Here is a 15,297-nt window from a genome sequence, read left to right as displayed (position 1 = left end):
TTAGTTCCATGTTCTTACCTCATCTGAACCCAATACAAACTTGTTTTATTCCTTTGTTTGTAAACAAAGTAATTGTAAACAAACACTGTATAGCATCAAAACATTGTTAAAAATGTCATGTTGATCTCATGGATGGTCAGTCCTTGCATCCATAGCGCTGTGTATAAATTTGAGATGGTCTACATTTCTTCAGCCCATCCCTCAGCTGCACTCTTAGAAAAAAAGGTTCCAAAAGAGTTCTACATAGAACTGAATCTGAATCTGATAGCATTTATTTTTGTATTTTGTTTCTTTCTTTCAAATAGTGCCTGAGCATTAGTGCTTACCTCAGTGTTTAAACTTTTACATCAGGAGTTTGAGTAATCTTATAATTTAAAAAAGATACACATGAGAATGTTTTAAACTGTACCTATATGGGAATAATTGTGCACGTATCTGGTATTCCCTTAATCATTTTACATATATGGTACTGCCGTGATTTCTGTCATTCAAATTAGTATTTTCTGTGATTTTATTGAGCGGAGAGTAGGAGAATAGAAGGGAATGAGTGAACCAACAGTGTATTGTACTGTTTGGTAAATATCAAATTGGCCAGTTTTACCTATGTTGATTTTTCACTGTAACATGCCTAGTGTTGATTCAGGAGTTAAATTAACTTAACACTTAGTGGTATAAAATAACCCCAGTATTGGTGTTAATAACAAGAGCTGAGTGTGATTGTGTCATTTTCACTCTGTGTAGAGTAAAACACTCAAAACCACTTATCATAAACTCAGCAAAAAAAGAAACGTCCCTTTTTCAAGACCTTGTCTTTCAAAGACTCGTAAAAATCCAAATAACTTCACAGATCTTCATTGTAGAGGGTTTAAACACTGTTTCCCATGCTTGTTCAATGAACCATAATCAATTAATGAACATGCACCTGTGGAACGGTTGTTAAGACACTAACAGCTTACAGACGGTAGGCAATTAAGGTCACAGTTATTACAACTTAGGACACTAAAGACGCCTTTCTACTGACTTTGAAAAACAGATGCCATGGGTCCCTGCTCATCTGTGTGAACGTGCCTTAGGCATGCTGCAAGGAGGCATGAGAACTGCAGATGTGTCAAGGGCAATAAATTGCAATGTCCGTACTGTGAGACGCCTAAGACAGCGCTAGAGGGAGACAGGATGGACAGCTGATCGTTTTCGCAGTTGCAGACCACGTGTAACAACACCTGCACAGGATTGGTATATCCGAACATCACAGCTGCGGGACAGGTACAGGATGGCAACAACAACTGCCTGAGTTACACCAGGAACGCACAATCCCTCCATCAGTGCTCAGACTGTTTGCAATAGGCTGAGAGAGGCTGGGCTAAGGGCTTGTAGGCCTGTTCTAAGGCAGGTCCTCACCAGACATCACCGACAACAACGTCGCCTATGGGCACAAACCCACCGTCGCTGGACCAGAAAGGACTGGCAAAAAGTGCTCTTCACTGACAGCTCACGGTTTTGTCTCACCAGAGGTGATAGTCGGATTCGCGTTTATCGTCGAAGGGATGAGCGTTACACCGAGGCCTGTTCTCTGGAGCGTGATCGATTTAGAGGTGGAGGATCCGTCATGGTCTGGGGCGGTGTGTCACAGCATCATCGGACTGAGCTTGTTGTCATTGCAGGCAATCTCAATGCTGTGCATTACAGGGAAGACATCCTCCTCCCTCATGTGGTACCCTTCCTGCAGGCTCATCCTGACATGACCCTCCAGCATGACAATGCCACCAGCTATACTGCTCGTTCTGTGCGTGATTTCCTGCAAGACAGGAATGTCAGTGTTCACTCAGTTGTTGAATCTTGTTATGTTCATACAAATATTTACACATGTTAAGTTTGCTGAAAATAATTGCAGTTGACAGTGAGAGGACGTTTCCTTTTTTGCAGAGTTTATTTCCAGGCATGCTCTATTTCAGGTTGCTTTTCAGAATTTTTTGTTTCAATATCTGTGTTATTGCATGTACATTGATTGGTTGATTAATATTATGCTATACAAAAATAAATAACGTATCTTTTTCTAAACTAATCCAATCTGTTAGCAGTTGGAATTATTGCACTCATTACTGAGATGGTTGTTCCTCTTTAGATTATTTAGGTAGTCTCCTTACTCTATGCTTTCTCATTCGGAATGCAGGTTGCGGGTGATTAAATGAGCCAATGGTTGGATATCCTCTCTCTGGCTGGATTCCAGTAGATATTACACTTCACTTTGCACGCTGGCGTAGCGTGACTTGCAGGCCTGATGTGGCCTATAAACCAGGAGTTTCCTAAGACCACTGTGTTAGGGTATAACTTGGCCCTCAAAGAAAGGGGTCATGATATATGTAATGTATTGTCATAACAAGTTTAATTTTAAAGGCTAATAAAGCTGGTGAAACTGTTTATAGAGGGTTCTAGGAAGAACTCTTCAAAGATGAAAAGGGTTCTGAGTAGAACCTTTTATAGGGGTTTCTAGGCAGAACTCTTCATAGAGGGTTCTAGATAGAACCATATACAAGGGGTTCTATGGCAAACCCTACATTAACAACCCCTTTGTAAAGGGTTTTACCTAGTACCAAAAAGGGTTCCCCTATGGGGACAAACCGAAGAACCCTATATGGTTCTACTTAGCACCTTTTTTTCTAAGAGTGCATTTGCCAAACCAGTGGTGGGGAGGCGCATTGTTATTGTTTGAACCGCAGATTGGCCCTTTAAAGAAAATAAAAAGGTTCAAATAGATGGAGAAAAAACTGCCCACATGTAATTATAAAGCTGCAATGGCTTATACAAATAGTACTTCTAAAAATGCACCCTATTCCCTACTGAACTATATAGGGAAAGGGGTGTCATTTTGACCTAGCATATATTGATAAAGTCATTGCCGTCAATTAAAGGGACCATTTAAATTAAATCTCCACGTCCTTACAATTCAACAGTGGCTGGCCTGTGAACCGCATTCTAAATTAAATCGCGGAAGACTTGAAGATGGCGAGAAGGAGGGAGGGAGGGATAGAGGGACAAACAAATTAGTAATAAGATGGGAGTTTTGTGGCTTATTGGGGCCAACAGAGGGCAACGGTATCTGTAACATCCATTTAAATCTGCCATATCAGGTGCAGAAGCACTTCAGGGATGGAAATGAGGCTTGTTCCATGGATGTTCCATTCAACCCCGGTCACGCCAAGGGCAGATTCATACAAATACAGCTACCACACAACGCATATGTAACGCTTGGAGCGCAATGATGAGGAGTGAAGGTGGAGAGGAAGGGCCAACCCAAGCTGTCTTTATGATAATACATAGGATTTATTTTTTCCTTTTAAAACTTGAGGGTGACGTTCGTATCTTAACTTGATGCATTTCCTTTCCATATAGTGGCGTGTGTGACCAATGATGTCATTCCTAACCAGACACTGCTGATACAGTACCAGCCCCACTTTTACTGCACATTTCAGGACAGAAGCTCACGATCAAGTAAGCAACCTTTCCCAATTACAACTTTAATTATTTTCCCACCAAAACCACAGCCCTGACTCCCCTATTTCCCACCAGCCCCTATATAGCAAATAGATAAGTCACCCACTGCTGAGATAGCATTGATGAAGATAAGGATTTGCTTTCTCAATGTACTCCCCAATACGTATAGGACATCAATCTATGTCTTTATGACCTCTGCTGTGCCCTGTTATTGTTGTCATTTGAATCGGGGGGGCTAGGTCGTTCTGTATCCAGAGACATATCACTGGTTGGCCTGTCAGCTGCGTCAGCCAGAGATAACACAGAGCACTTTGTCACATAAAGGGCATTTAAGGTGATGCTGTCACGTTCCTGACCTATTTCTGTTAGTTTATGTGTGTTAGTTGGTCAGGACGTGAGGTTGGGTGGGCATTCTATGTTTTCTGTTTCTGTGTTGGTTTTTGGGTTGCCTGGTATGGCTCTTAATTAGAGGCAGGTGTTTGGCGTTCCTCTAATTAAGAGTCATATTTAGGTAGGCGTTGTCACAGTGTTCGTTGTGGGTGATTGTCTTCCGTGTCTGTGTCTGTACACCACGCTGGACTGTTTACGGTTTGTTCGGTTTGTGTAGCCTATGTTACCTATTCGTGCGTTTTTCTTGTTTTATGTAAGTACGTCGTCTAGGTCTGTCTACACCGTTTGTTGTTTTTTGTTAGTTTATCAAGTTCGTGTTTTCGTTAAATAAATATGTCTTTTCACTACGCTGCGCCTTGGTTCCCTCAATACTCCTCCTCTTCCGAAGATGAAGAGGAGGAGGACTGCCGTTACAGATGCGTTGTGGCCAATAAGACGATTTTGTTTCAATTAATAGATTAATTGATTTGTTACGCTAATTTGATTTCTTTCCCTTCTGCTGTACCTCACTGTTAGGATACTCGTACAGGGGAAAAATGTTATTGCACCACACTGTTAAAAAAAAGTGCTTTGTAACACTAAAACTAGTGGCAACTGAGCTGCCACCAACCTTAAGGAGACGAAACCTTAACTTTGCTGGAGCATTGAAAAACATGGTTGTGAGGGTTATGAGACAGATTTATGATGTACTGAAACGTTCATCCTGAGGTGTTCTGAAACATGACATGGTGTGTTGTAACACATGGGTGTTAGGGTATTGGGACAGACTGAAGGTGTACTGAATTTCTTTATAAAGCCCTTTTTACATCAGCAGATGTCACAACCTGCTGTACAGAAACCCAGCCTAAAACCCCAAACAGCAAGCAATGCAGATGTAGAAGCCCAGTGGCTAGGAAAAACTCCCTAGGAAGAAACCTAGAGAGGAACCAGGCTCTGAGGGGCGAGCAGTCCTTTTCTGGCTGTGCCGGGTGAAGATCATAAGAGTACATGGCCATTAAGGCCAGATTGTTCTTCAAGATGTTCAAACATTCATAGATGACCAGCAGGTTCAAATAATAATCACAGTGGTTGTAGAGGGTGCAACAGCTCAGTACCTAAGGAGTAAATGTCAGTTGGCTTTTCATAGCTGAGCATTCAGAGGTTGAGACAGCAGGTGCGGTGGAGAGAGAGAGAGAGAGAGAGAGAGAGAGACGAAAACAGCAGGTAGCAGGGCCAAGGTAGCACATCTGGTGAGCAGGTCAGGGTTCCATAGCCGCAGGCAGAACAGTTGAAACTGGAGCAGCAGCATGACCAGGTGGACTTGGGACAGCCAGGAGTCATAAGGCCAGGTAGTCCTAAGGCATGGTCCTAGGGCTCAGGTCCTCTGGGAAGGGAGGGAGAGAGGGAGAGAGAATTAAAGGGAGCATTGGCCCCGTCTGTGGCCCCGTCCGACAATATCTCTGGACAGGTCCAACTAGGCAGGATATAACCCCACCCACTTTGCCAAAGCACAGCCCCCACACCATTACAGGGATATCAAAAGACCACCAACTTACTACCCTGAGACAAGGCTGAATATAGCCCACGAAGATCTCCTGCCCCACCCGAGGGGGCGCAAACCCGAACAGGAATATCACGTCAGTGACTCAACCCACTCAAGTGACGCACCCTTCCGAAGGATGGCATGGAGGAGCTAGTGACTCAGACCCGTGACTCAGTCCCCTTAATAGGTTCAGAAGCAGAGAATCCCAGTGGAGAGAGGGGAGCCTGCCAGGCAGAGACAGCAAGGGCGGTTTGTCGCTCCAGTGTCTTGCCGTTCACCTTCGCACCCCTGGACCAGACTACACTCAATCATAGGACCTACTGAAGAGATGACGGAGTCTGCGTCTCTCACATGGATAGGCAGACCATTCCATTCAAATTGATTTTATAGGAGAAAGCCCTGCCTCCAGCTGTTTGCTTAGAAATTCTAGGGAGAGTAAGGAGGCCTGTGTCTTGTGACCTTAGCGTACATGTAGGTATGTACAGCAGGACCAAATCGGAGAGATAGGTAGGAGCAAGTCCATGTAAAACCTTAAAATCAGCCCTACCCTTGACAGGAAGCCAGTGTAGAGAGGCTAGCCCTGGAGTAATACGGTATATTTTGGGGGTTCTAGTCAAATTTCTAGCAGCCGTGTTTAGCACTAACTGAAGTGTATTTAGTGCTTTATCCGGGTAGCCGGAGAGTAGAGCATGACATGGTGTGTTGTAACACATGGGTGTGAGGGTTATGAGACAGATTGAAGCATTGAAACATTCATCCTGAGGTGTTCTGAAACATGACATGGTGTGTTGTAACACATGGGTGTGAGGCTTATGAGACAGATTGAAGCTAAACTGAAACATTCACTGAGGTGTTCTGAAACATGATAGGTGTGTTGTAACACCAGTTAATCAAGAATGTGTTATATATTCTTTTAGGGCAATGGTCAGTAAAATATCAAGAATACAAAGGTGGTCTTGAATCATATTGAAAGGTTGAATAAACTGCACAATGCAGCCAGTCATTCAGGCCATGGGGTTTGTGAAGAGTCACTGACCCATTGACTGCATGCTATCATCACCATGCCTACCTGGCTGACATCAATACACATCCATTCAATCCTGGCTATTTCCCCTCAGATAGGAGAGGAAGCTAGAATAGTCCATTGTCAGAATATGTAATTGTGGGAAAATGGGCAACAAGAGCCCTGTTATTGTTGTCATTTGAGAGTGGGGGAGGGGGGCGTTCCGTATCCAGAGACATATCACTGCTTGGCCTGTGTCAGCCAGAGATAACACAGAGCACTTTGTCACGTAAAGGGCATTCTAGGTGATATGTTGTGGCCAATGAGACAATGAGAGGAAACATCTATTTGTTTCAATTAATTCATTTAGAAACGAATCAATTATTAAATGTATTGTTTCTCCTCATCTCATTGCAGTCTCTACTGGTACAGTTGGCAAATGGTATTGGACCACCTGTAAAATGTTGTCTTCCTCTTACAGGGCAATGGTCAGTAAAATAGCAAGAATACAAAGGTGCACTTGATTCATATTGAAAGGTTGAATGAATTGCACAATGCAGCCTGTCATTCAGACCAGTTTTTTTAAAGATTCACTGACCCATTGAGTGCATGCTATCATCATCATGCCTATCTGACTGACATCAATAGACATATGGCTCTGGCTATTTCACCCTATAGGCAAAAGAGAGGAAGCTAGAGCAGTCATTGTAGATGATCATAGTGGATGATGGGTAACAAGCGAAGCATTGTCTCTAAGTACAGATGTAGGATCTTATTTAGAGCCAGTTTGCTACAGCAGGAAAATAATCCTGCAGCAACAGGAAATGTAAATTATTATGTGGATTATAATTAATGGACATTTTTTTGTAGGGGTGATATATTTTTTGTTCGGGTAAATCAAGCCTGACATTTTAAGGTGGAAAAAACTAACTTTAGAAGCCTTTTTTAAACTTGAATACACTACAAGTTTGCATTTCCTGTTGTGCAGGAAAATTCTCAGGAACAAAAGACTGATCAAATTAAGATCCTAGATCTGTAGTCTGAATTAATGCCATTAGTTACCTGCTACTTTCTTGAGTTTCTTCATGGCTTCAAAAGTCAATGTGTCACCCCATGTTATCCCTGCAGGAAGCCAACATTGCAATTTGGTGACCTAATCTCTAATCTATTAAGTAAGTGGGGCTATGTTCCTCCTCCTCTGTCTCACACAATAGGCAAGACTGTAATGGTCCGTTGTGTTAGGTGAGTGAGTCACTAGACTGTTACTTGGTTCTTGGAAAGGCTCCTTTTGGTAGGACTGAAATAAACCCATAATTTCTCACTCACTCACTTTAGTACACACACACGCACGACCTCAATCATACACACAGGCAGGCAGGCAAGCAGGCAGGCACACACACACACACACACACACACACACTTCCAATTCAGTGCCCGGATTGACAATTATCATTATGTTCCCATCTAATTTTGCCTTTACAGATACTTAATTAGTCCTCACGGTTAATGTACTGTTTTATGTAAATCCCTATACAGTCTAAAAGCATCCCTATACCATTGTGGTGTGGCGTGGCACAGACCCCACTGTCTGTCTCCTTTCATGTTGTTAAGCCATGCTGCTTTTACTGTAGCTATAATGTCATCTCAAAAGGTAATCATGATGGACATGATCGGTAATACAAAGACATGGTCCAACCATCCTAACCCTAACCATCCATTCAGTAGCTTTACAGCCAGTCAATTAGATTGGGAAGTGAAGGCAGGCGATTTGAATATTAGCTGCAGCCATCTGTTGTTTCTGTACATTTCCATACTGCCTGGTATTCCTGTAGTTGTTTTTGGCCACATACATTTGTTTTATACATGTTGATGATGCTGCTGTACCACAGGAGGCTGGTGGCACCTTAATTGGGAAGGACGGGCTCATAGTTAAAAAACAAATAAACATGATTTAACCTTTATTTAACCAGGTAGGCTAGTTGAGAACAAGTTCCAGTAACGTCTGGAACGGAATTAATGGAATTCCGTTCCAGCCATTCACTCCATTCCAGCCTTTATTATGAGCCGTCCTCCCCTCACCAGCCTCCTGTGTGTTGCACAGATAATGCAGTGCTGATTTGACTGAATGGAACCCCTGGACTGACACGGCCATGTCTCCATAAGGAAGCCTCCGTGATGCAAGCAGATGCACTTCACTAATCAGTAGACATAAATAATTGAATGTATAGTATTCATACAATATTGTGCGACAGCGGATTTTCGCCACTGTGATGAGACGCCCTCTTCTTGCACATCCTGGATGTGCAGGGGTGATATTTTCAACAATACAGACACAGACAGGCCAGGCACTTGAGCCTCAGGGGTTGCTGTCCTCATCATCTCTATGATTGAACGAGAGACTCAGCCAATCTGTGCACGGTGACGCACCGCAAGGCTGGATCTAGACGCGCTTCATCATCATATTTAACACACCCACCCTCGATCTCACGCTGGACAGACAGTGGTTCTCTTTTTCCTCGCGCAAAAGCCACATATTCGAGAGAGAAAGCGAATCGGCACCTGTCCGAATTATTTATTTGATTTGTCTTGTTTTGGTTGTTTTGTATTGCTTGTCGTTATTCCGGTTTGTTGTGTGATCATTGACATATATTTCATCCTGGGTCGCTTACTGTGCAGTAGGCTCTCGGTGAACTAATTCACTTAGCCTACACTTTTTTTTTTTTTTTTTTTTTAACCTGCGGTGCTTTTCAACGTTGGTTCACCGTTTATCGTGGCAAAGGAGGAATCTCAAATAGACTTATTTAAAAATATATATATTTCAACATTGGTGAATAGCGCTCTCTGCGCTTTCCCTATCCCGGACTGGACCAATGCGTTGCCCGTGCCCAGCGGATCCACGATAGCCTCGTTTCTCACACCGCAGAGTTCACGCTCAACGGCCGGACCGATGTGCGCCAGCAGACCACGCGAACACACACCTCTGATGGATCATTTATCTAGCGTTTTTGAGCTTTTTTTTTCGGGCCCCTTGCACTTTCTTTATACCTTATGTTATGCATAAAGCCTTGAGGTCGGACTCGGAGCAATAGAGCAGAAAGCAGTTGAGATAATGCCGCTTGCCCAACTTGACCGTTGGTCTGAACCGAATCGACTTGTTTTACCTGGGCGCATGCGGAGAATCCTCTCGTTCTGAATCACAAAAGGAGCCTTCTATGTGGTTGGGAATACAAAAGTTGAACACTGACAACTTTAGTCTACTCAAGACGGCTATAAGTGAAGATGGTTTCGTGTTCAACGTGTATTTCATTAAATTGGCATCCAGCGTGATAAACATAATCAGTGATGTAGTGAGTCTGTTCATATGCGTGCTCATCATTTGCAGTAAATACTCACAACAGCTCAAACAGGGGACTATGAAGATGCTACTCTTCCGTAAATTCCGGGTTTTGATTCTCTTGGTGTTTCTAATCGCCTGCTCGATGCACATCTTGATAGACTTGTTACCAAAGCTGGAGAGGCGCGGCAACACCGGCTGCTCCTGCTCGCACACGCCGAGCGAGGACCCTCAGAACTGGGCTAAACACCGAGCCAGGTCGGGAGTGGAGTCGGGCTGGCCTAACAAACACACTCTGAGAATCCTCCAGGACTTCAGCAATGAGCCAAACTCTAACATCTCTTCCCATTCTCCGGAGAAGATCCCCAAAGCGGGGGACAAAACGGAAGCCTTTATACGGCCTGAACATTATGCGCAAAATGGTGACAAAAATAGACGGTTTATACAGGACACTGTGCTCAACAAAAACGTACCTGTCAAAGGTTCAAGGTTGCGGGCGCTGTTTGACCACCCATTATTTAAGAGAACCTTACCATCTCTGACCGACGAGGACACGTTGTTCAACGTCAACACAGACATCAGATTTGACACCAAAGGCGCCACAGAGAATCAGGAATGGTAACCTATATTTTTATAGATATTTATAGACTATCACCACAATCTGAAAGTGATTATTATCCTCCTCAAATTCAACATAAGACATGAACATAAATGAAACAAACAATACACCTAAGATATGATGTGTTAATTTTATCAATTTAATCGTGTTACTACATGAATAAAGGTGTTATTACACAAAGGGTTATAGGCTACGGAACCATATTATCAAAAGTCCCTTAGTAAAACATGTCACCTCAACACACGAAACACTAAAACAGCTGAAGCACTAAAAAGGAGGGTGATTCAGGGGTTACACAAAATGCATAATCATGTCATCCTCCCTGTTGTAATAACACTGATCACCTCCTCTTCCCCCCCAGGCATGCTGAGCAGAACGTGGAGGAGTACTCTCCGACAGGAGGGGAGCTGACGGTTGACTCCTACCCCAACTGGCTCCGCTTCCACATAGGGATTAATCGATATGAGCTCTACTCCAGACACAACCCAGTCATCGATGCCCTTCTCAGGGACTTGGTTTCACAGAGAATCACCAGTGTTGGTAAGTCAGAGGAGAGAAGGTAGCTTCTCTATAGCCTGGTCCCAGATCTGATTTTGCTTCGTTCAGCCAACTCTCATTGCCATAGAAGTTGAGAAACTAGCCTGGTTCCAGATCTGTTAGTGGTTTGTTTAGCCAAGTCCTCTGACTATCATTGACACAGATAACTTGGCGAAGGCACATACAGATGGGACCAGGCTAGTTTCTCCTATGTATGGCACAACAACAGTAGTCAGAGGAGTTGGCTAAACGAAACACAGAAACAGATCTGTGACCAGGTTCTCTCTCCAAATCCACACAAAGTGAAATGAGAGAATGCAGGATGGATGCAGCTTGGTCTGGCAGTATGGCCAGCTACATGCTGCTCCCTCCAGCCCATGTAATTACACAGCTATATGACTACTGAGAAGCAGGATGTCAATACCAATTGAGACTACAGAAGTCAGCAGTTGGTATTTTTTTTATTTTTTATATAGCATGCCTAGCTACAGTCACATCTACTTCACTCATTCACAGAAAGAATACAATACAAATGATCAATGGATATTATATACTGTATATTGATAATGTATGACAAATTCCATGTTCTAGTTGATAGGTGACATATTTGGTAATGTGTAACTCACACTAGGACACGTAGAACATAGAGCCTAAAGCCTTTGGGTCTGTTACATCAGGGCATCTTCCCTATAGAGTGGGTATGCCAACAGTCTAGAGCACAGGTGTCAAACTCATTCCACGGGGGGCCGAGTGTCTGCGGGTTTTCGCTCCTCCCTTGTACTTGATTGATGAATTTACGTCACTAATTAGATAGGAACTCCCCACACCTGGTTGTCTAGGGCTTTATTGAAAGGAAAAACCAAAAACCTGCAGACACTAGGCCCTCCGTGGAATGAGTTTGACACCCCTGGTCTAGAGACTGAAACGTTGACATTTTCCTCTTGAACGGTTACCCTCTTCTCGCCTTTGCACAGCCCATGTCAACATCTCTTTTACATTAAACAATATTTTCTCAAAGCTATTATGGTATTTTTCAAAGACTTTGTGCCTCTTTTTTTGGGGCCAATTTGTTTTACGACCAAGAAATTGACTTGAATTTTGTCCCTTTTTGGATGTGAGGATTCCATCTTCTGCCCTCTGAACAGCTGTCTCAGGAGTCCCTGTAGAATGGCTTATTGTGTTCTAGGTTCTAGAGCGAGAGAGGGGGAAGAAAGAACAGAGAGAGAGAATGAGGGAAGAAAGAAAAGCACAAGAGAGAACAGAGAGAATGGAAAGAATAGAGAGAAAACAGACAGCGATGTGAATGCACTCTCTGTCCTTCACCTCCCAGTCTTCTTCCTGATCAAACAAACACTGTGACATCATCTGTCACTCACTCTGAGTACACAGTCACACAGTCTGAACTGAATCAGTGGGAGAGGTTGACCATCCTCTGGAGAGGGAAATCCATTGCGTAATTGATTATATAATCTCTGATGATTTTCTTGTACTTTACAATGTCATCCAGTGAGAATGATTCTGCCATACTGTGTAATTGCTGTCAATGATGATTTGAGTTGTTTGTCTTTGTGTATCTCCAACAGCCATGAAGTCTGGAGGCACCCAACTAAAACTCATCATGACGTTCCAGAACTACGGACAGGCTCTGTTCAAACCTATGAAGTAAGTAGAATGCTCTATAACAACCAGAAATGTGTTTCATGGTGATGTATTGTATAGGTTCAATAGGCTATCCGTGCAGTGCCTCAGGGGGACAATCTAGATGAATAAAGGTTAAATGAAAACAACATTTATTTTATTTAACCTTATTTGTATCCAGGTTGGCCATATTGTAATGATAATATACTTCCTCTGAGAGACTTGGTCCTTTAGTCCTAATCCTTTTCATCATTGTTATAGCTAGCTGGGTTTTTAAATGTAATTACTTTTGTTATCGTAATTGGTTAATCATATTCACCCTCCCGTGGTGTGTGGCCTCAGTGTCAGTGTGGAGAGCTGGGTTAAGCCTGTGGATGATCACAGGGGGGAGAAGGAGGAGGGAGAATAGGAGGAGGGAAGGGGGAGAAGGTAGAGGAGGAATAGGAACAGGGAGGGGGAGAAGGTAGAGGAGGAATAGGAACAGGGAGGGGGAGAAGGAGGAGGGAGAATAGGAACAGGGAAGTGGGCGAAGGTAGAGGAGGAATAGGAACAGGGAGGGGGAGAAGGTGGAGGAGGAATAGGAACAGGGAGGGGGAGAAGGTGGAGGAGGAATAGGAACAGGGAGGGGGAGAAGGTAGAGGAGGAATAGGAACAGGGAGGGGGAGAAGGTGGAGGAGGAATAGGAACAGGGAGGGGGAGAAGGTGGAGGAGGAATAGGAACAGGGAGGGGGAGAAGGTAGAGGAGGAATAGGAACAGGGAGGGGGAGAAGGTGGAGGAGGAATAGGAACAGGGAGGGGGAGAAGGTAGAGGAGGAATAGGAACAGGGAGGGGGAGGAGGAATAGGAACAGGGAAGTGGGAGAAGGTGGAGGAGGAATAGGAACAGGGAGGGGGAGAAGGTGGAGGAGGAATAGGAACAGGGAGGGGGAGAAGGTGGAGGAGGAATAGGAACAGGGAGGGGGAGAAGGTGGAGGAGGAATAGGAACAGGGAAGTGGGAGAAGGTGGAGGAGGAATAGGAACAGGGAAGTGGGAGAAGGTGGAGGAGGAATAGGAACAGGGAGGGGGAGAAGGTGGAGGAGGAATAGGAACAGGGAGGGGGAGAAGGTGGAGGAGGAATAGGAACAGGGAAGTGGGAGAAGGAGGAAGAGGAGTGAAGGGGGAGAAGGAGGAATAGGAGGAGGGAAGGGGGGAAGAAGGAGGAGGAGGAGGGAAGGGGGGAGAAGGAGGAATAGGAGGAGGGAAGGGGGAAGAAGGAGGAATAGGAGGAGGGAAGGGGGAAGAAGGAGGAGGAGGAGTGAAGGGGGGAGAAGGAGGAATATGAGGAGGGAAGGGGGAAGAAGGAGGAATAGGAGGAGGGAAGGGGGAAGAAGGAGGAATAGGAGGAGGGAAGGGGGAAGAAGGAGGAATATGAGGAGGGAAGGGGGAAGAAGGAGGAATAGGAGGAGGGAAAGGGGGAGAAGGAGGAATAGGAGGAGGGAAGCGGGAGAAGGATAAGGAGGAGGGAAGGGGGAGAATCTATTCATAGGCTGTCATTACTAACTCCTTCAGTCTACTCATATCAAGTCAAGCGAGACACACCTCAAATCAGGAGAGAAGCATACTGACATTTTAAACCAGGTGGTTCGAGCCCTGAATGCTAATTGACTGAAATCTGTGGTATATCTGACCGCATGCAACGGGTATGACAAAAAGTACTTTTTACTGCTCGTATTACATTGGTAACCAGTTCATTAAAGCAATAAGGCTCCTCAGGGGGTGTTGTATATGGCCAATATAGCACGTCTAAGGACTGTTCTTACGCACACAATGCAACATGGAGTGCCTGGATACAGCCCTTATACCACAGCCCTTATACCATATACCACACCCCCTATGCATTGTTGCTGAAATATGCAATCAAAATACATCCAGATTTTCTCTCTGCGGTACACTAATATTGAATTTGAACAGAAACACGAAATTACGTTTGTTTGAAAAGTCAAAACCTGTGGTGATGTGTGGTGATGTGTGGATTTAAATCTATTTGTTGTTTGAGGCTGTCAACTCATGTCTGATATTATCTATCCCCTTGGTGTTCTAATCTAGAGACAGGAGTGGCAGGAGGATACATTTCATTTAACAAAGCATGGCCATCAGAACTGTCTTGACGGCAGAGTTAGACCCCAATCTCCATCCAGCTGGACTGGCAGACATATCCTCTGCACTATTCCCTAGACAATATTGTGAACCGACACACACACACTTACATTTGAGACATTTAGCAGACACTCTTATTCAGAGGAATCAGTATTAACTGCCTTGTTCATGGGCACATCGCCAGATTTTTTCACATCGGTTCGGGAATTCGAACCAGCAAACTTTCGGTTACTGTCCCAACGCTCTTAACCGATAGGTTACCTGCCGCCACACACACACACATACACATGCACGCAAACACTTGCGCACTCACACACACACCGCTCCATAACACCCCACCAACTCTCTCCTCAATCTGTTTGCGTGTTGCCACATGGTGCATCAAAGAGACAGAGGCTGCAACATCAAAGGCTTCACATCAGCTTCTCCTCTGAACACAAATGCAAATGCATCAACATTTGAGAGAGAGGAGCAGAGCGTCTGGGTACCAATCTGGCGACGGACTCTACCAGTAAACTGGGTTCAGAATAGAATGGCACCGAGCAGGTGCAGATCAGAGCAGGAATCCAGTAGTGCTGCTCTGTATCAATCCTATGTCTCTCTCTCTCTCTCTCTCTCTCTCTCTC

The 15,297-nt window shown here is 44.3% G+C and overlaps 1 protein-coding gene and 1 long non-coding RNA gene across 2 annotated transcripts in view; one reads left to right on the top strand and one right to left on the bottom strand.

Annotated features, from left to right (window-relative positions):
- Positions 1-250: 250 nt before the first annotated feature.
- LOC129862159 (uncharacterized) lies at positions 251-10,098 on the bottom strand. The gene is made up of 2 exons (XR_008760724.1): positions 9,801-10,098; positions 251-5,245 (listed from the first exon to the last, which is right to left on the bottom strand). It is a non-coding gene; the product is annotated as an uncharacterized LOC129862159 (long non-coding RNA).
- The window catches only part of LOC129862155 (extracellular serine/threonine protein kinase FAM20C-like), a 112,166-nt gene continuing 105,733 nt past the window's right edge, over positions 8,865-15,297 (top strand). Inside the window, exons 1-3 of the mRNA XM_055933543.1 lie at positions 8,865-10,359; positions 10,722-10,900; positions 12,481-12,559. Coding sequence (XP_055789518.1) covers positions 9,620-10,359; positions 10,722-10,900; positions 12,481-12,559 — 998 coding nt within the window. The 5' untranslated portion in view covers positions 8,865-9,619. The remainder of the gene's footprint in view (positions 10,360-10,721; positions 10,901-12,480; positions 12,560-15,297) is intronic.

The sequence above is a fragment of the Salvelinus fontinalis genome, chromosome 1, assembly GCF_029448725.1.
Source record: "Salvelinus fontinalis isolate EN_2023a chromosome 1, ASM2944872v1, whole genome shotgun sequence".
Taxonomy (NCBI): domain Eukaryota; kingdom Metazoa; phylum Chordata; class Actinopteri; order Salmoniformes; family Salmonidae; genus Salvelinus; species Salvelinus fontinalis.
Note: the sequence above shows the minus strand (reverse complement) of the source record. Positions and strands in the feature narration are given on the sequence as shown.